The sequence below is a fragment of the Manis javanica genome, chromosome 2 (assembly GCF_040802235.1).
Source record: "Manis javanica isolate MJ-LG chromosome 2, MJ_LKY, whole genome shotgun sequence".
In the NCBI taxonomy this organism is placed as follows: Eukaryota; Metazoa; Chordata; class Mammalia; order Pholidota; family Manidae; genus Manis; species Manis javanica.
The window spans coordinates 48,464,131-48,484,516 of record NC_133157.1 but is presented as its reverse complement, the minus strand read 5'-3'; the positions used below and the strand labels follow the sequence as shown (position 1 = coordinate 48,484,516).

At 41.9% G+C, this 20,386-nt stretch overlaps 1 protein-coding gene and 1 long non-coding RNA gene across 6 annotated transcripts in view; one reads left to right on the top strand and one right to left on the bottom strand.

Moving 5' to 3' along the window:
* The window catches only part of SLC24A2 (solute carrier family 24 member 2), a 214,161-nt gene that overhangs the window by 4,294 nt on the left and 189,481 nt on the right, over positions 1–20,386 (bottom strand). For all 4 annotated transcript variants that reach the window (XM_037018634.2, XM_073228443.1, XM_037018633.2 and 1 more), the window contains 3 exons: positions 13,455–13,595; positions 6,401–6,490; positions 254–420 (listed from right to left, as the gene is read on the bottom strand). In XM_037018634.2, coding sequence (XP_036874529.1) covers positions 254–420; positions 6,401–6,490; positions 13,455–13,595 — 398 coding nt within the window. The remainder of the gene's footprint in view (positions 1–253; positions 421–6,400; positions 6,491–13,454; positions 13,596–20,386) is intronic.
* The window catches only part of LOC108387904 (uncharacterized), a 222,115-nt gene that overhangs the window by 44,341 nt on the left and 157,388 nt on the right, over positions 1–20,386 (top strand). Inside the window, exon 4 of one of the 2 annotated variants that reach the window (XR_005061388.2) lies at positions 12,877–13,427. The exons of the other annotated variant lie outside the window; for it this stretch is intronic. This is a non-coding gene — a long non-coding RNA (uncharacterized lncRNA). Of the gene's footprint in view, positions 1–12,876; positions 13,428–20,386 lie in introns of those variants that run through there. 2 annotated transcript variants of the gene reach the window in all.

The window sequence follows — 20,386 nt, the reverse complement described above, 5'->3', positions numbered from 1 at the left end:
TTAGAGTATTTCCCACTACAACATTCACTCTGTACACACATAATGTGTTTCTACCTGTCTAGGGATAACTCACTCTTCATTAAGTTCGCTGAAAATGAAAAATGGAGTTGGCAAAACTGGTATTCTTATCTTTACTTTCTGTTGGTAGTGGTTAGTTTTAGGCTCAGAGAGGCTGATCACACCTTCACAGCTTCTAGGATGACAAAGACAGCGAGGGGCTGGGGTGCACCTGTGCAGGGCTATGTCTACTTACCCTACAGTGATGTCAAAAATGTTGCTTCCAACAGAGCTGGAGACAGCCATGTCCCCGAGTCCCTTCCTGGCCACAATGACACTGGTGATAAGATCAGGGATGGAAGTCCCAGCCGCCAAGATGGTCAGACCCATGATCTCTTCACTGATGCCAATTGTCTCTCCAACCTAAAAGTGATGACAGGGACAAAATATGTTTCAAGTCACCAAGTTGTCAAAGCCACAAACATTTCAATACAGCTGCCTTTTAATGAGTTCCTACCTGTGCTTTGCTGAGATGTTAAAGAAGAATAAACCACTGCTGTTGCCACAGAGGAGTTTATATTTTCATGATATTCAGACCCAAGTGGTCAGAAATGTTCACATGAGGATAGACAGATAATCTCAAAAAAAAAAAGAGCTATAGAGGGCTTGAGTGCAGTCTTCATATGATGTTTGCTAGGACTGGGCAGGGGAAGCAGATCAGAGTTTTAAAAGCTGGTTGGTCACTGGCCTCAGTGGCCAGTGTCTGCCAGTGGCTCCAAACCCTGAAGCTAATTTGTCCCTTGGATTAACAATCGAAGGTTAGATGGATATCCCCACTTCTCCTTGCCATCTGCTAATGTCTGTAACCCACTTGTAGATGCTTTCCGACTCTACCATTTCCATAGGAAACTGATTTTGGGGTTTGGTAATACAGGGAGGTAAATCAGCAAGGCAGCCGTGGAGAAACAATCAGTTAAGGTCAGAGGTCCAAGGTCTGGCTCTGGCATTTGTTAAGTCTTGACCTAGCGCTAATTGAACCAGTTGTACGTCTTTGATCCTTGCTTTCTTATTCTTAAAGTGGGGATGATAATAACTGTCTTACAAGGTGGCAGGGAAGACTGAATGATAATCTGTGGAAAAGCCTTTTGTAAACAGTACATTATTACTGAAAAGCAATGGGGAGCAGTTAGTATATTTTCCTTCGGTCTTTTGGTTTTAAGACTGATGAATTGTATTGAACAGTTGGTCTAGCCTAAAATGAAGCTCCTCCATTCTCCTGAGCAACATTTTTGTCTTCTTGGGACTTTTAAAAGCTTTATGGAGCCTTTTTTTTGTTTTGTTTTCCTTTTTCCTGGAGTTGGTGAACCGCAATTCTGAAAACCTGTAGGACAAGGTTTCCAATTTAGTTTCCAACAGCCCACCTGATGACATCCATCAGTTTTTGAAAAATTTAAAGGGCATTTAAAGTAGCAGGTAAAAATAAAGATTTTTAGGGACTAGAATAAACTCATTTCTAACTTATAAATGCCTTTTCTTGGACTTACTGTTAATAGCATGGTTCTTACCAGCTTAATTTTGTTTATTTTAGTTTTTTATTCTGATGGTCATCATGCCTGCCCTAGAGCCTGGATAGTCTATCCTGCCCCTGTGGAGCACAGACTGATTACTCCCCCTCAGAAAGTAAGCCCCATGGAGGCAAGACCCCTGCCCTCATCACTGTGGTCTCCCTAATATGCAGAGCATAGCCTCCTACCCGGTAGGCTCTCAATACCCATTTGTTGAATAAACAAATCAATCTGTGTACCTAGGTGACTTAACTAAATGTTTTTTGCTAATTCTTCTAGAAAAAGTTAAATACAAGTTTTCACAGGAGTGCCCTATTTGAACAAAACTGTCCTTGATGATTTATTTATTTTTTTGGTTAAATTTGGAGTGAAACATTTTCAAAACTGAAGATGCTGACTAAATGGTGATCACCCTCAAAAAGTTCCAATCTATTTAATATATTAAGAATTTAAATTCTTGGAGTTCTAAAGCAGTGGTGATTTAAAAAGCCATTTATATTTGGTATTTGAATGCTATTATAGAACAAAAAATGGAGAAATTAAAGAGGGTGGTATGGTGGTTAAGGGTTCTGGCTAGTGACACAGAGAGCCCTCGGTCCAACTCCTAGCCTGGCTCTTCCTGGTGCATGGTAGCCAATGTCCCTGAGTCTTGGTTTTTCTCATCTGTAAAATGGGGATAATAATATCTACCCTCAGAGCTGTTATGATTATATGTGATGGTGCATATCAAGCAAGTAGCACAGTGTCAGGCAAAAATAAATATTCAATAAATATCAGCTATGAGAACTCAGATGCTACTTCCTTCCACCTCCAACTTAGCAGGGTGCAGAGACTCCTTTGGTACTGTCATTCCAGAATGTGAGAAATCACTTGAATAAAGAAGGATTTTCACAAATCCTGGTGAATCTGCATGGCTTCTAGAGACACTTTCACTGCATGAGAACTAGTCTTCATAAACTCATTTTGAGTACATTTTGCCAAAGTTGATTTTTGGTGAGTCAGAGGCAAGATGAGGGGTGCAAGGATGGGACGGCACTCTGATCAAACTGCAGAGCATCAGAGAAGCTCAGAGCTAGAAAGGACATCAGTTTCCTGGGGAATCCCTTTATTTCCTAATGGAATTAATCCAAATCCAGAGCTGCCCCTAATATTCCAAATGCAGTTCCTTGGTTTAAGCAGGACTTCAAAAATGGCATATTGGCTAGAAGAGGCATAAGGTTGTATGTGACTCTCAGAATTAACTTCTCATATTAAATGTGGGATAGATTTTAACCATAGGTTTTCATCATTTAAGAAATTTACTAAGATAAAAATTCATAATGCAAAAACAATAAAACCCCCAAAACTAAGGGAAAATATGCATGAAGTATTTGATATAAAAAGGCATTTATTTCTGGCTAAATAGCAGCCAAATCACTGTATCAAATAGCTACTATTGGTATAATTGTGGATAACAAAACAGTTGAGTTTTAAATGGCATACTTGTTAGCTTTATAGCTTTTATAGTTTGAAAATACAAATATAATCAGAGTGAGACTTCTTATAACAGAATCTGTGTTGGTCAGCTGTCCGGATATTTTGAAAGAGAAAAACATTTCTATAGGAGAAAAGAGAGACTCTCATCTGTTATTAGAAAGTAAGGCTTCTCTTTATGCACTTTATATTTCTGGGCCTTTTGCAATTATTATTGTTCTAGTCATTGTTTGTACTTTTCTACAAGAGAATGAAAAGGGAACAAGATTGCAGAAATAAGATGATTGTTAAAAGGAAAAGAAAAAAATGTGAGTCTGTAGTTTAGGATGATGTTTTCTAGGACAGCTAAAGAGAAATAGGAAGCAACATATCTCAGTGAGAGAAAACAAAACAACCCACCACTTAAAAAAAATCAATACATGAAAGAATAAAAAATTATCAGGAAAAGCCATTATATGTTATAAATGGTACACAGTTCCATTGGTCTGGAAATTTGGAGGCTGAGAAGCAGCCCATCTTCTACAGTAATGTCTGCTAGGAATTGGAAATAAATATCTGTTAATGAATGTGGAAAATTATGACTTTGGGGCAAAGAGAACTTCTTCAGGGAGCCAACAATTTTTGGAAATAGCCAGGAAGTCACCTGAAGTCGTATGTCAATAAAATACTTTGTATTATTCCTAATATAGTTATCTTGTAGGAATAATAGTGGGTATATTACCCAACATTTCCAGTGGATTATTTTAGTGATGCCATATGTTTGTTCTTTCTTTTTTAAAAAATTAAGGTGTAATTTACATACAGTAAAGTGAAATTTTACATTCAGTAAAATTTACTCTTTAAAAAAGTGTACACACGTAATATAGGGGGGTCACAGGGAAGGCAGTATAGGACAGAGAAGGCAAGCAGTGACTGTACCATCTTACTATGCTGATGGACAGTAACTGCAATGGCCTGTGTGTGGGGGACTTGAAAATATGGGTGAATGTTGTAACCACAATGTTGTTCATGTGAAACCTTCATAAGATTGTTTACAAATGATACCTTAAAAAATTAAAAAGTGTGTAGTTCTGCAAGTTTTGATAAATGTGTGCAGTCCTGTTCCTCCACATCCTCATCAAGACATGTCTGTGTTTTTTATTATAGCTGCCCTAGTGGTTGTGAATTGGTATCTCACGTTTGTTTTTAAACTGCTTTATTGCGATACAATTCACATACTACAAAATTCACATCTTTAAAGGGTGTAGTCCATCAGTTTTTATAGAGTTGTGTAACACTCACCATAACTTAAATTTAGAACTTTTTCATCATCCCAAGAAGAAATTCTGTACCCATTAGCAGTCTGGCAACCATTACGTATTTGTCACATTTCATATAAATGGAGTCATACATGTGGTCATTCTGTGACTGTCTTTTTTCACTAGCTTAATATTTCAGAGGGTCATACATGAACATATATCAATACTTCATTCCTTTTTATTGTGGAATAATATTCCTTTGTGTGGATACACCACAGTTTGTTGACTTATTCAACAGATGATAGACGTTTGGGTTTCTACTTTTTGGCAGTTAGAGACAATATTACTGTGAATGTTTGTGTATACATTTTTTGTAGATGTTTTCACTTCTCTTGAGTATATAGGTAGTGGAATCACTGGACCATATTGTAACTCTATGACTAACAATTTGTGGAAATGCCAAACTTTTCCAAAGTGGCTGTACTGTTTTACATTCTTATCAAAATATATAAGGGTTCCATTTTCTACACATCCTAACGTGCTACTATCTGTCTTTTTGATTATATTCTTTCATTCTAGTGAAGAAGTATCTCACTGTGGTTTTGATTTGCACCTCTCTAATGAATAATGATGTTGATGAACATCTTTTCTTGTGCTTATTAGCCACTTGCATTATCTTCTTTGGTGAAATACCTATTCAAATCTTTTGTCAATCTTAAAGATGCTTGTAGGTACTTGCCTTTCTATTATTGAGTTTTAAGAGCTTTTTATATATCATGGGTACAAGTGCTTTATCAGATATATATGATTCGCAAGTATTTTCTCTGTGGTTCTTCCTTTTCATTTTTTAAATGGTATTTTTTGAAGAGCAAACATTTTAATTTTGATGAGATCTAATTAAGCAATTTTTTCTTTTATGTGTCATGTTTTGGTGTTGTATCATAAAACTCTTTGCCTAACCCATGTTTGATAGTTTCAGCTCTTATATTTTTATAGATATTTGATAGTTTTAGCTCTTACATTTTTATAGATGTTTGATAGATTTACCTCTTGCATTTAGAGCTATGATACACTTTGAGTTACTTTTTGAGTATGGTATGAAGTAAAGGTCTAAATTCATTTATTATGGCATATAGAAATCCAACTATTCCAGCACCATCTGTTGAGATGTCTATCCACATATGTTCTTGGTGTATATTTCTTTATTGCAAATTGCTATATTTTATTTATGTTAAGTATAATAATTTTAATACTATATTAAACAAAGGATACAAGTGAGAAGTTTAGAATTTATGTAGTTTGTGGTAGAGATTAGAAACATGAGTTCTGGAGTTTGAGTCCTGGGTTAGAATCTCAGTTCTGCTATTTACTACCTATATGATCCTGGGCAGTTTTCTTATTAGCTCTAAGATTAACTCCTTCATCTGTGGACTGTATCGGATAATAATAGTGCCTCCCTCATGGGTACCTGTGTACAGGGAGGGTTATTGTCACGGTTATAAGGACAAAGGGATGTGAACTGCCTGGCATATAGTACCTGTTCGATCAGTAGTGGGTACCATTATTATCTTTGAGGATGTAAAATCTTTGCTTCTTATTCATTCATTTGTGTGTTATAACAAACAGTTCCTGAGTATATTCTTATGATGGGCTTTATGACTGATATTGAATTCAAAGTGGAAAGTGACATATATCATCATTATTGCAAACTGAGGCCCAACCAAGAGACCATTTTGTCTCCAGGTCCTTTCCTAAGAGCCAGTTTGAAAGCTGGTAGAACATGAGGTGAGTGGCTACCCAGATAAAGTACGTGCCACTGAACTGGGCAAAACCTTGACGTTCCTTCCAAGCCTGGGTGGGCCAGATTTCAGGCTGCAGAGGTCGTGAGGAGTTAGCCTTTCCTTCCTCCACACAGCTGTCCAGGGTTATGCTGACCAACTCCCCTCTACAGGGAAAGGCCACGAGACAAGGCAAAGATAAGTGTAGTAAAGCCTTTGGTCCTGGAATGCGTAACTTGCCTTGTCAGATGCAATACTGCTGTGATAGTTCCAGATGCAACCACACTCAGGGACTGCTTGGCAGCCATGAGAGAAACCAGGCCGATGGGTTTTACTCTCAAGGTCTTACCTGATGTGCCCACCACACCATCAAGTAAGAGAATATTGCAATCCAGGTGATTGAGCCGAAGAACGTGATGGGGAAGAACTTTCTCGATGTCTGAAAGAGAACCAGGATGAGGTGAGACAGAGCAACCGTGATGTCCGCTGACGTGGATTTCATGGCCCAAAGCCAAACTCACCCCTGCAGCTACCTCTCCCCGCCCTCCCCCTGCCGTGAGTCTTCCTAGGATTAGCATCCCAACGGCCTGGCTGGGCCAAGCCAGGACAGTCTGATTCTCTCTTGGGGATCTCAAATTTGTTGGAGCCTAATTATCCCAAAGCTAGTTCCTGAGGTGGAAGTCCCTTGAAGAGCATTCCTGTCACCAGGTGCTCGGGTGCCCCCGGTCCTACCCTTTCAAGGCCTGGCTCCTCTAGGCCTTGCTCTCAACCTCTCTGCTGCTCTGTATCCTCCCTCCCTCTTCTGCTCCTTTTTCTTTCTTCTGTTCAAGTTCATCAGAATCAGTTTCTTCTGCTTCAGTCCACATATCCTAGTAATCTGTTTGCCAGAAAATCTCTGAGACTAATTACATTAACTAGATTAATTATTAAGAAGTATCAATAGGTTCAAAACCAGATTAACTCATTTTATATTTCCATGAATTATTAGGAAAAGTGACATAGAAGCCATCCCTACACTTGCTGTGGATTCCTGAGAGTGGCCGGTCTCCAGGACATTAGTAGATTGGAGTAGATGGGCAGAGAAGCCCAATCACACTCCTCTCCATGGGGGTAGCAGAGTAGACACTCTTGGGAATGTTTTCTCCCCTGTTCTCCTCCCCTATCTTATGCCCAGTTCTGCTTCCAGCACTGCACCTTGTGCAATCTCAGCCTTACAATGTGAACTCTTTTAAAGGTTCTTTGGAACATCAGCCCAAATCAGACACTCAAAATACAGTGTTTCTTATCAGACCCCACTACAGGGAAATCCAGGATCACAGTGCACTGTGGGGGTGTTCTGTTGATGCCCTTTTTGCAAAATTGGGGTCCTTTAAAACATGCTCAGATGGCCCACTGCCCTCAGAGAGCCTCTCCTCTATTATTGCCAAACACTTCTTATTTCAAAGCTTTCCACTTTGAGAAACAATCTCCTGTTTTGCTTTGATGATACTGTACAATTTTGTCCAGAGAAATACATCCTGGAGTTAACTTGGGTGAAAACTATCTCAGTTGTCTGATTGTCTGAAGGGCTGACCTTTGGCGGTCACATAGAACACTTCTTTTCCGTGGCTTTTCAGATATAACATCACAAGTCTGAATCAAGTCATTTGAACATAGTTTTCATATGAAAAATACCATCCTTGAACCATAGAACATTCCCGATCAAAAGGTAGAAAGTAAGGAATCAGAATAAGGATTTAAAGGAATTAAATTGGAATAAATATATTTATGAAAACCTTTCCAATTTGAAATTTGACTCTTATGATTCTTAACCAAGAAGCCAAGTAGTCATTAGTGGACATTTAAATGTACCTAGTGTTGTATGAGGTGCTCATTGAAAAAAGAGGTTAGAAATTATATTTTTGGTAAATTTTCAGGTCTTCATCATAAGTGAGGGTAGGTAATGGCTGGGCACCTACTCTGTACCAGATTTTGAACTAGACATGAGATTCCAACCTAAGTCTGACTATAAAGCATGTGTCGCTAACATCTAGGTCATACCAATTTGTTCATAAGGAAAAACAGGGCTAAGAATGCTCCAAATATACCTGGCTACAGACACAGTGATCATCAGCATGAACATACTAGCCTCTGCTCTTAATGTTGGGAAATACAAAGAGCATCAGGAAAATAAAGACTAGCATTCCAGCTGTACGGCCATCTGCCTCACCCAACATCCCATATTGTTCCCGCTTTGGAAGCATCAGCCCTTTGTGCATGAGCAGTTTGGCTAAGTGTTTCCCAACTTTCAAGCTACTTAACCATTTCCAATCTCACAGCCCAGGTAATTCCTCCTTCTTTCATTTTTTTCTGGACTATTCCCTTCACTTGGACTCTATGGTCTCATTTCAGACATCACTGCCCAGTAGCACCTGGACAGTTATTTGGTTCCCAGTCTCACTGGAAGGAAGAAAATAGCCTTTGAAGCCAAGGTCTGACATGTCAATTTATGGTTAGTAATGGTAGCTCATTCTGACATCTGCTGGGATGGGTCTCATACTAATTAGCAAAAAGCAAATTGTATCCATGTGCCTGCCATTTTGTTCCCAGTGTAATGGTTTACTTGTATAATTGACAGCTAATGTTCTCATTAGAAGCTTTTAGTACATCAGTGTGATACTTTCTTGGCTTGGAAATGTTTCTGGACATTGGCTGGATGCACAAATTGGCCATATTATTACTGATTTAAATTCACCAAATATTCACTGAGCATTGATTCTGTGCAAGGTTTTGGGGCATACATATTTAACAAGGGTCCCCCAAAAAATTCTATTAAAGATTAAAAGTGTGATCTCTGGATTAATATGGCCGGTATTGAAGTCCCTACTTGCCAATTACCTGTTATGTGTCCTGAGACAAATTATTTAATCTCTCCAAGACTCAGTTTTTTCACCTGTAAAATGGGGGCAAGAACACTATCTAGTTGTTCTGAGGATATCATGGCCGTAAAGTATCTATTGAAGTGCTTGGCACATAGTAAGTGCTTAGATAATAATGACTATTATTAGATAATATTATTCTCATTTTGGTTTTTAAGGGATGAGGAAACTGAAACTCTGGCAGGTGAGAGTGACCGCAGGGACTTGGCCTAGAGTCTTGGTTTTGCCTTTTACTTCCTGTGTGTGATTGGATGGGTCACTCACCCTCTCTGGGCCTCAGTCACTTCACCCTTGCTAGAACTGTGCTTGGTATGTAGAAGACACATTAAATACTTGGTGAAGGAATCAAATGCACAACACAAAACTCAAAAACCTAGATACCTTCCTAGCTCTAATGGGTCATGTTTTGATATTTCATTAAATGCCTTCCTGTTTTACAGGACACCCATTCTAGGCTATGAGAGAATATAACTTTATGCGTCTCTATTTCCTTTATTATTTTCAACTTTCAACAAATACACACGTTCCTCATTAAGGTTTAACTTTAGTTTCTTTACTTTTAAAACAAAGTCATTAATATAAGAAAACTATAAAAGTGAAACCCAAGTTAATTATCTGAGCTGGAAGTGTATATAATCCAACAAAAGCTGTTGTATAATTTGCATATGAATGTAGTGGAAATAAAAACGGGTGGGAGTACTATTTACTCTGAAACTAGATGTATACATTAAAAAAAATCATGTTTTCCTGGTAATTACTGTCAAGGTTTAGAATGTTCATCTCCATGGGTAATTAAAAAACTACTGAGGAGACAGAGTTACCAGGCCTTGAGGAGTAGTAACTATCTGTTAATTAATAATTTTCTCTCTCTCGTCTCCCTGTTTATTTTTTTCAAGAGCCCCTCAATGCATGAGGACTGTGGTAGATGCAAAAATGGCTGTAACATTTTGCAATTCCTCCCACCAAGAGGTGACACCTCTTTCCCTTTGAATTTGGACTGGTCTGTGACTTGCTTTGACTGATAGGATTCGATGAAAGTGATGGCATGCAGATTCCAAGACCTCAGGAGGGCTCTGAAGCTTTCATTCTTGCTGCTCTTGGAACGTGGCCATCCTGTGAATAAGCTTGTGTGAATATCCTGCTTAAGGCTAAGAGATCCTGGGGCAGGGGAGAAACAAGTTGTGGCAGAGAAACCCCCTATGCCCACGAGCCCTCAACCATGTAAGTGAGCTGCAGAGCTGTCCAGCTGAGCCCAGATACCAAGTGGCCAATTCATAGAATTATGGGCTAAAAAAATCAGACCTAATGAAATTCTTCTCTGCTAAGCATGATCAAGAAGCCACTTACTGGTTTTTGTGTCAACTGGCATGGTTTCTTTCATTTTGCATTTCTTATATGCAAAGGATGACCATATAATTCATCTTCCAAACCAGTATGCTTTGAGAATGGACTGGGATTATTCTGGGCAAACTAGGATGTGTGGTCACCTTAAATTTGCAGTATCATATTGCTGGTTACCTCTATGCTTTTCTTAATCACTGATTGTCATGGCTGGAATCTAGAGATTGTCTGCCCCTGTATTTCACAGAGGAGGAAAAAATAAGATCCAGACCTTCCCAGGGCTGCACAGCTCATGAGTTGTGTGGGAAGCACCTCTGCAGTCAACGTGGCAAGATGAGAATGCTCTGGAGTCAGAAGACTCGGGTTTGGTCTTGCTCCCCTCACTGGCACAGCTGTGCAGTCTTGTGCTGTAGTTAGATATGGGCATGCCTTGTTTCTTCTGTTAAGTTTAGAGCTCCTTAAAGTCATGGGTTGTGAATTCGGTGTCTCTATATCTTTTTAGGGCAGAAGCCTAATGCTTGGCATATAATAGGTGCCCAATAAATATTCACTGAAGAAATTTAAAAACAAACAAATGTTCCACCTGAGAGTCTCATTTTTGCTTGGGACAGCACACAATTTACTCAAAAAAAGAGAAAAAATGCAGTCCATCTCAGAGATGGCTTTTGGGGTGCAATGAATGAGACCCCCATTGGCTGCCCTGGCCCAGGCTGTAGAGACTGGCTCTCAAGTGGCACCGTGAATGACCAGGCAGTGGTACTGCAGAGGAGAGCATCTTGTACCACTAGCTACATTTTTTTGCTTTGCACCCCTTGGGATTGTAGCATCAACCAGCTCAGCTGCTGTCATCTAGGTACCTACTGCCATGGTGATGTCCTGTTTGTTAACCTGGAGTTGCTGGTTGAGAGCTTTGATTTTCTCAAGCAGCTTTCTTGTCCGTTCAGCTCAGATTATGGAGGGGACTGTCACTTTGCCAGCCTTTGCTCCTAGAGTCCCACCCAGCTCTGAGATCCCAGGGCCTTGAGGTATTGGCGTCTTCTTCCTATTCCTGCTCATTTTCCTGACTGCTTCAGAGGTGTGTGTGGACATACCGTTATCAGTCAATTATCATACTGTTATCAGTCAGGCCCTCTACTCTGGGCCACACCACTCTAGGTCCACTGTGGGGATTTAGAAAACCATGTCTGTCTCCCTCATTTTCTTCCCTGAGGCTGCATGAAAGCATTGGGTTAAACTGCAGAGCAATGGGATAGAAAGAGAGCAAGTGAGCAAATGAGTGAGTACATGTGGGCAGGCACATCTCAGAAATGTCAATGCGATACGAGCCAAGAAAAGCCGAATACTCTCCAGCTCTTTGGCTGTGGGCTTCCAGGAAGTGAGGCCTTCGTGTAAAGCACATGCTCCGCATTGTGTCCTGCATAAAGAAACCTAAATATTGCTTTAAGTGAGCTATACCTGTTACATGCATTCTTTCCTAGGAAATCTCCAATGTTGGGAGTGCTTACACAAGGGGGTCCTTTCCTGGCTGGCCTGTACGTGACAAGACATGGTTTTCCACCAGGCTGGATGATTATCAGGCAGGCTAACAGGGCAGGATTTTTCTTATTTTTCAATTGAGGGACGTGAGATTATTACAGGGCTCTTAAGACTTATGCTAAATTATACTGGGTGTTACCACAGTATCCTATTCCAAGTGCTGTTGGAAATCATGTTTTCATATTTCCATCATGAAATACAAGAAGGAGCCTAAGCTACTTGGTCACATAGGCCTGGGTCTGAATCTCAACTCCATCTCTTAGGAAGTGACCAGGTGTAAGTTTGTAAATTTCTTTGTGCTTATGTTTCTTTCCACGTATGCAAATAATAGATATACAATATAATAATATATGTAATATTTTATACATTATATATATTATGTAAAGTATATATATTTGTACACTAGCTGTTTCCTGAGATACCGCAATGTAGTTGATTGATAATAACTAGGGCAGAGTCCGGTACATAGTAGGCACACACTTTTGTGGACAGAGTGTGTATACATCATAATAATCAAAGGCACAGCCCTTTCTCTCTCTCTCTCATTTGTTTCTCCACCCTTTGGGGCAATGGCCCAAGAACCCAGTTTAACGACACTGGGAGGGGATGTTCTTTTGGCTTGATCTCCATTCTGATTGTCCTTTGCTGATCATAAGATGGTACGGTGTTCATGCCACCCAGTAAATAGCAATGGTAGAATATAATACTGATCATCATAATAATAACACAGGAGGGAGAGGGTCAGATACATAGGCGTTTATACTACATGAATGCATTTCTCTAAATTATTTTTTGAATTAAATGAATAATCCATGTACACAAATATTCAACAAGATGTGAGTTGACCTCCAGTGTCAGACTTTCAGTTCTCTGTCTCAGAGATGATCTCTGTCACAGTTTTAAAACACTGTTGCAAATTCTCTCCTCCCATCAAGAAAATCATGTGCTTTATGACACTGATATGTTCTTGGTGAACTTTTTGTTTCCCCTCCTTTAATGAGGACACACTTATAACTGCTCTGACTTGTAGGTGCAGTGGAAGGGGCTCCACGTGAACTCAGACGAGGTCATCAGAAAGCCTGCAGCTCGGCTGCGGGCCACTGGAACACTCTCTCTCGGATCCCTGACCTCTGATGTGTGGCATCGGACTATCCCGAGGCCACCGTGCTGTGAGGATGCCCAAGTCGCAGGGAGGGGCCACGTTTGGGCTTTGAATCACCTCTGCCCAGGTGCCAGAAGCATCGGTGAAGGTGCCTCCACATGTCCAGCCCCAGCCACTGAGTCTTCCTCGCACTGGGGCCCCACACACTGAGGAGCAGAGACAAGCCATCCCAATGTCCCTTGTTTGAATTCCTGATCCGCAGGATCCACGAGCAGAATAAAATGATCATTTCATGATCACTAAGTTTTGGTATGATTTGCCATGTAGATTTGATAATCTGAACAATCACTATTATCCTGAATCCAGAGAAATTTCAGGCATATGTAAGCCTACAAAAGTATGTTTTTCACCTCCCCTTTTCCTTTTAAGACAAACAGAAGTGGACTATGAGTACTATTATATATTGGGCTCTTAACCAGGAATCAATTAAAAAATGTTTTACTCACAGGCTTCCGAACATCCGGTAAGGTCATCCAGAGAGGAAACACTATGGGCAAAACAATCAGGAATGTGACTTGCTTGCGGGCATTGGAAGGCCAGGCCAGGCTGAGAGGCTGGTCCTCCTCATCTTCACCCGTCTCTGTGGTCTGTTGCAAAAGAGAGAGAGGGGAAAGAATAAACAAACAGGAAGACGACAATGGCCGCAGGCCCCAAGGGAAAGAGCAGCAAGCAGCGGAGGAAGCTCTGGGCCTCATCAGGCCGGGCAGCCCAGCAGCTTGTTCCAGGCAATTCTGTAGGCTTGGAAGAGAACCCCATTTGTCACAGTCTGAATCCCAGGGACAAACATACATTGCCCAGCCATGAGAACGTAAGAACTCTCTTTTCTCTCCACACTCTTCAGCTTCTCGTGTAAATGAACCATTCAACTGGACTGCGCTGCAGCTGTGATCCATTAACTTTTTATAAGAAACCATTATCTGCAGAGCAAAAGACCCTGATGCCTACCTTCTCCTTGAGGACGAAGCCACAGGATTTAGCACAGGAATTCTTGGGAAGGATTTTTTTTTAATTAAATTTTTTTTTAAATTTTTAATGATTTTTTTTCTTAGAGCAGGGAGTTTGAGTGGGCAGATGAAAATAACCACAGGAACAATTCAGTGACAATACTCAGCTCCCTTCACTGACCCTGGAATAGTTGAGATCATGGATTATTGGGTGGTTGTGAGTTTTTATCCTGTTTAATCACCTTCTAAATTCTAAAGCATTTCACTTCCAGCCAAAGGCTTGTTATGCAAACACATGTCCCATTCTCAGAGAAACAGAGTGCAGAAGTAGAGCAGGACACTAAACTTGTGGGTGAAAACTGCACAGGGTCTCAGAGCCAGGGGCTAACTTCAGAGTTCCTGACTGGGCAGCAAGCAGCCAGGGTTTTATTTGCTCCCCTGCTGACGCCAACAGCTGCCTCAAGTCCCAGAGGTGGAAGAGACAGAAGGTGGATCTTGGCCCAGCAGGAGGACCATCAGCCTGTTGGATGGGCCTTCGAAGCCTGGAAAACAGCACTGCAGACAGCATCAGTCACTGCCTTCCCTGCCTGTTTAAAAATGAAAGTGCAGCAGCGGGACCAAGCATCCTATCTAAAAATATCAACAGGAACATTTCCCTGGCTGCTTCCTTTTGAGATCATATAAATAACCTGCATAGGCTGCATGAAGCTCCTGCCTCCTGTGGCTCTTGCTTCCAGGGTCGTGCACCATTTCAAGCACCAACACTGACTCCCACTAGCACCCGTCTCCGGAAGGAGGTGACAGGTGGGGCAGGCTCGGCCTGCCGGGTAGGGCAAGCAGACTCGCCTAGAGGCAGGGGTGGCTGTGAGGTCAGCTCATTGCAGTGTTACGTTTCTTTATTTATAATTCAAACCCTAGTGCTGCCAAAAGGATCTTCAGTGGTTTACACAGTCACCCCTGCTCTATTCAGGAGTTAAGATTCTTTAATTTTTATTTTTTCTTATTTTAAGTCGTACTGAGAAAGGTTGGTAATAACAAGTTCTTTCTCTTTGGGCGTATGTCCTTGGCAGTGGGTAAAAGACTTTACAATCAGCAAATATGAGGGACTTAGGAGGATTAGGTAATAAGGCAGAATTAGGAAGTTGGCGCGGTTTATTTTGGTTGTCGGGATCCTCATTAAATACACTCCTCACGTTCTTCATCCCTTTGCTGTGCAATATGTTGGAAAAGATCTAAAATCAATAATCTCCGTTTTGGAGAGCAAATGAAATCCAAAGTAAGCAGAAGAAAAGAAATAATAAAAATTGAGAGTGGAAGTCAATGAAGTTGAAAACAGGAAATCAGTAAAGTCAACAAAACCAAAAGCTAACTTTGCTCTGCAATTCATGGGGGTCTACCCACTGCTTTCCCTGCTCCATGCTGGGGCTCTCCACCCTGATAGAGGCTTGGGTGTGCTGTCACTGGTTCCTCTTCTGAGCCACTTCCAGGCCCTCCCAGGAGACACAGCAGAGGTAGAGAATATCATTCCCTGTTGGGATGGCCAGCCTCCCAAGGTGTCAGCTGGTTACATGAATATTCTCTGTGTAATGAGGCCAGTGAGGATTCAGGAGACAGGTGCATTGTAACTGTTCCCTCCCAGATATGATCTTTCTTGTTTAACCCACCCAAATGAACAACTTTCCACTACCCACTCAGTAGATGCCTGAGAAGTGGGGAGGACCATGGGAGAGCAGAGCCACTACATCATTCCTAATAAGTACCTTGCCTCCTACAAGATACGTGGCTCTCTTCAGGCAAAGGATCCCAGCATTTCCCAGAAGATCCATCCAGCTGATCTGAAGAGCCCATCCAGGCTCCTCTCCCTCCCAGGGCTGACACTCCCCAGTCCCGTTTCCCACTGCCATCTGCCATCTAGCAACTTTTCTCTAAACTGTAAGCTAACCTTTTTCTGAGAAAAAACAAAAGCAACTCTTTAGGACTCATATCATTTTAATGACACCAACAGATGGTGACATTTCATCAATAACCCTTCTGCTTATAACCTACGGATTAGTTTCTTTCTCCATCTGCCAAAGTCACCAGGCAGGCAGTGCCACTAGCAAATAGCAGAAAATAATTGTCTGTTTAGATGCATAAGCTCTAAACACACTACTGTCCAGTGCAAACAATTGACTGTGTTGTACAGCTTCCAAAAACTGCATGTGGGGTGGCTGTTGATAGGGCAGAAATGGAGGAGGAGAGACCATGTCTCAGGCGGTTAGAACAGGGCTTGCTCTGGGGACATCACATCTTCATGGGGCCAAGTCCCACTATAAAGAAGTATAGGAGCCCAGAACCCTCGGGTGGATTCGAGAGGTGTCCTGGCAGCAAGGCTGTCAGCATATTTTAGGGGAAATTCTCTTTGTCTTCTTGCCAAGTGCAATCTCACTCTGGTTCAATGGGCAACAGCTTGCAAGCTGGTTAGCAAAGTGGAAAAATCATACTGTTCCAAGTCTGGGGTCCACTGTGCCTTTGCTCAAGCTGGGGCTGCTGGCATGGTCATCACTCCCAGCCCTGGGAGAGGCCACTGATTGTCCAGGAGTTGTGGCATCCTGCCTTTGACCTTAGGACAACCCATCTTTACCTCCTAAAACTTCTATGGAGTGTGTATAGAAAACAAAGCAATGAAAAATTACTCAGAAAAAATTCAAATAACTTTTGCTATAAGGGTTTAAAATAGTTTGAGACATGCTGGAGTCTCTGTGGAAGCCCTAGAATTGTATATAAAGACCAGCAATTACTGCTTGAGGGCTTTGTAATCTCCGAAATGAAAATCAGAGACTAAAACACATGACTAAGTCCTCACACAGTGGTGGGCTGGTTGTTAGACCTTGAAGGAATCAGTATGGCATGGTGGGAAAGGTAGGTGGTAGAGAATCAGGAATCCTGCCTCCCACTGTCTGCCCCAGCTGTGACTCCTTGAGCAGCAGCCACCATCACTGCAGGCACTGGCCACGTGCCTTTAGGTACAACGCAGTACACTAGGTTCTCAGACACTTCGTTTCAGAGAGACTTGGATTTAAAAGGGGAAGCAAAATAAATAGCTCCAAAGAACTTGCTATTTATCCAGTTACAGGGATGCTGGCAAAATATGTAGCAAGAGCTGTTGATCGCTCTCCATCATCTATTCTGCCTGCCATGAACTGAATGGTGTCCTCCCCAAATTAGTATGTTGAGGCCCTAGCCCCCAGTATCTTAGAGTGTGGCTGTATCTGGAGATAGGGCCCTGAAAGAGGTGATTGAGTTAAAGTGAGGCTATGAGGGAGGGTCCTAACATGAATACGATTGTTGTCCTTATGCGCAAAGGAGATTAGGATGTATAGATATGCCTCAGGGACTTGCATGCACAGGGGAAAGGCCATGTGAGGACACAGCAAGAAGGTAGCCATCTCTCCAGCCAAGGGGAGAGGTCAGAGGAAAACAGCTCGGGTCAGTTTGATTGATTGGTAGCAACCTGCCAGTACCTTGCTCTTGGACTCCCAGCCTCCAGAACTGCGAGGAAATGAATTTCACTGTTTAAGCCCCCCAGTCTGTGGTGTTTCGCTACAGCAGCCCTAGCAAATGATAATATTGCCCATCTGCTTTAGTAGTAAATGGCCTTGTTTTACCTAGGCCTGGAATAGTGGAATAGGGACTCCATTGTCAGCTTCTCTTACAGTGAGCTGGGGCCATGCCTTGAGGTTCTGGACAATGAGGTGTAATTAGAAGTATCCTCTGCAACTTCCAGGATGTATCTTTAAAGGGTGGAGGTGTGTCCTGCATCTGTCCTTCCTGCTGGCTGGAATGGGAACATTTTGGCCAGAGCTTGTATAGACATCAGGGACTATGAGGTGGAGAATCAGTATAAAAGGATCTGAGTTTCTGACACCCATGAAGAGCCATTCTAGCCCTGAGCGGTCTACACTGACCCGGCGAGACACAGCATTGTGTCTTACTCAAGACCCTGTTATTTTGGGCTTCAGGTGCTCACAGTGGGCCCTTGTCCAGTAACTGATCCAGTGTCCTCTTTAGGAAGATATTTATGAGAAGTATTTTTCACATCTCGGCATTAGGAAAAGTCATGCTTCTTTGGAGCAAATCTTAGAAATACTGTGAATCAGTAAATGATACTCTTTTTTCTTTGCTTTGCACTGGGGAGTTCCATGTCAAATTGGTAACCCCTGTCCAGCGGTCACAGTGCTGGAATCTGTGCTCATCGTGCTCAGTCTGACTTTTGTCCTTTCCTTCACATCCTCTGCTGGATTTTCTCACACCTATTCATCTCATCCTTTTCCTTCTGATGTATTTTTGAAAGTAGCCTTGAATCTTTGTGAAGCAATGAGAGGCAGACTTAAACTAAAATGCCTCTGTGGTCTAATGGAGTTTTTGGGATAACTTTATCAAAGAGAAAGAAAGAGAGGGGGTGAGGAGGAGAGAGAGGGACGGGAGGGAAGAGATGTTATTCTAAGTGACAAAGGGACAACCAGCTTCTAGGATTCATTTATCAAGTCTGAAGCTTGGAATCTGGAGGTCTGGTCATCAGAACTCCTATAGGTAAAAGAACAGTCCTGGAGGTCAGCATCTACTGGGAGGTCTCCGGAGCAATCAACTTCTTCTATTTTTATTTACCTAGTGAAAGGAAAAGCAGCAGCATCCTGTCTGTTGGTGGCCCAGTATCAAGAGAGTCTGCTTAGCTTCTTTGCATGTGCATCTTATACTGTCACCACTTTGGTCTGTATGGATGCTGAGATAAGCATCCAGTGGAAGGGTCTGAGCTGTATTCCCCAGCCCCGAGATTGCCCCTAGAGCCAGAAAAATATTTCTCAGAAGCAAATATTTTTGTCTGCGAAGGGCACTGTGCAAGACTTCAGGGTGAAAGGGAGCCCACTTTAATGCAATCTCATTTATTAGGGATTTAAAGTGAAAACGTGGGAGGCATCTGAAAAGAGGCCATCTTCAAGTTCAGTTTTATTGATGGGTCATAACATCTCATCTCCAGTTCACAAGGAACAATCTCAGCGTATCTCCTGGGCTTGCCTTGATTTCCGCTCATTTGGGGTTTGATTCAGGCCAGCAGTGAAGTTCTTACTCCTCTGCCCCCTATAAAGGGACCGTGCACGTCAGCGCTCAGGAGTGCCGCCGCGTCTCTAGGAACCCCCTTCAGTGTGGCGTGATGCTACATGAAGTGAAATGCCAGCACTTAGACATCCATGTAAAATTTATCATTTACTCTGAAACACTGGACCATGGTCAAGTTGGGTTAAAATGAAGATTTTAAGTGATTTCAATGGTCCTTAACATATTTATTGTTGTTGTTGTTCTATAATTCCTATCTGTAGAAAAAAATCAGTTTGTATCTCCACATCGTTCAGCCACATAGATGCCATATGACGAACCAAGAGAGACAGAGCTCGTGGAGTGGTGCATGTGAGCAATTGCCAGAGGGGCCCAAGGGGCTAGAATTGGAAAGAGAGATCCATAAGAACATTGGCTGAGCCTAAGACGTGAGCTTGGGTGGGTGCATCCAGAATATTAAAATGTCACATTCAACAAAGTTTTTAAAAGGCACTACTAAAACATAGGAAATGTCTAGATTATGTGGGAGGCATTCATCTACAGACTGGGGATATAATGCTCAGGCAATTGTAGGAGCCACAGTGCCTGGTAGAGACCAGCGGCTCAGCAAATATTAAATCTTCCCTTCTGCCAGTAATCTCATCTTGGTGACTAACTAGCTGTGTGACCTTAGGAATCAATGGAAATGCTGGAAAAGCCTCAGAACTTATACTACATGCAATCTGTTTGGCATCTGGCCCTATGTCACAAGGGTTCTATGCAGGTTTTCAGTGTGAAAGCAAGCCCACTTTAATGAAAAAGTCCCTGTGTCTCTGCCTTTTAGGGTCTAGCAGTCCTTCAAAAGCAGGTCATTGTGAGGCAGAACTTCTTTGTCTCCTGGAATGCTTCAATATGGAACCACCGTCCTGTCCAACAACTTGTCATTATATTCATTATACTTGTATATATATACTGATTATGAAGGACAAGCTGCAATCATAGATCTCTGCAATCAGGAGCTTTACACTCCAAAAAGGAGCCTCAGAATTTCAGATTGAAGGGCCCTGGCTCACTGAGACCATGCCCTTCAGGAGGCTCTTGAGCTGAAATGGTATGAAGGAAGGTCACAGGGTGAGGCTGGGCCCCAGGGACCCCTCACTTTATTCCCAGCTCAAGGCTCTTCCCCTATTGCACACTGCCTGCCTTCCTCACTCATAAAAAATAGGAATAGGTATGAATGTGCTGTATGCCCAATTACACCAGGCTGCCCAGCTTTATCTTATAAGACATTTGACCTAATAAACCAAAGATGCTTAGCTGTAGCAAATGCTAAGCATTTAACTGACATAATTTTTGCTCGA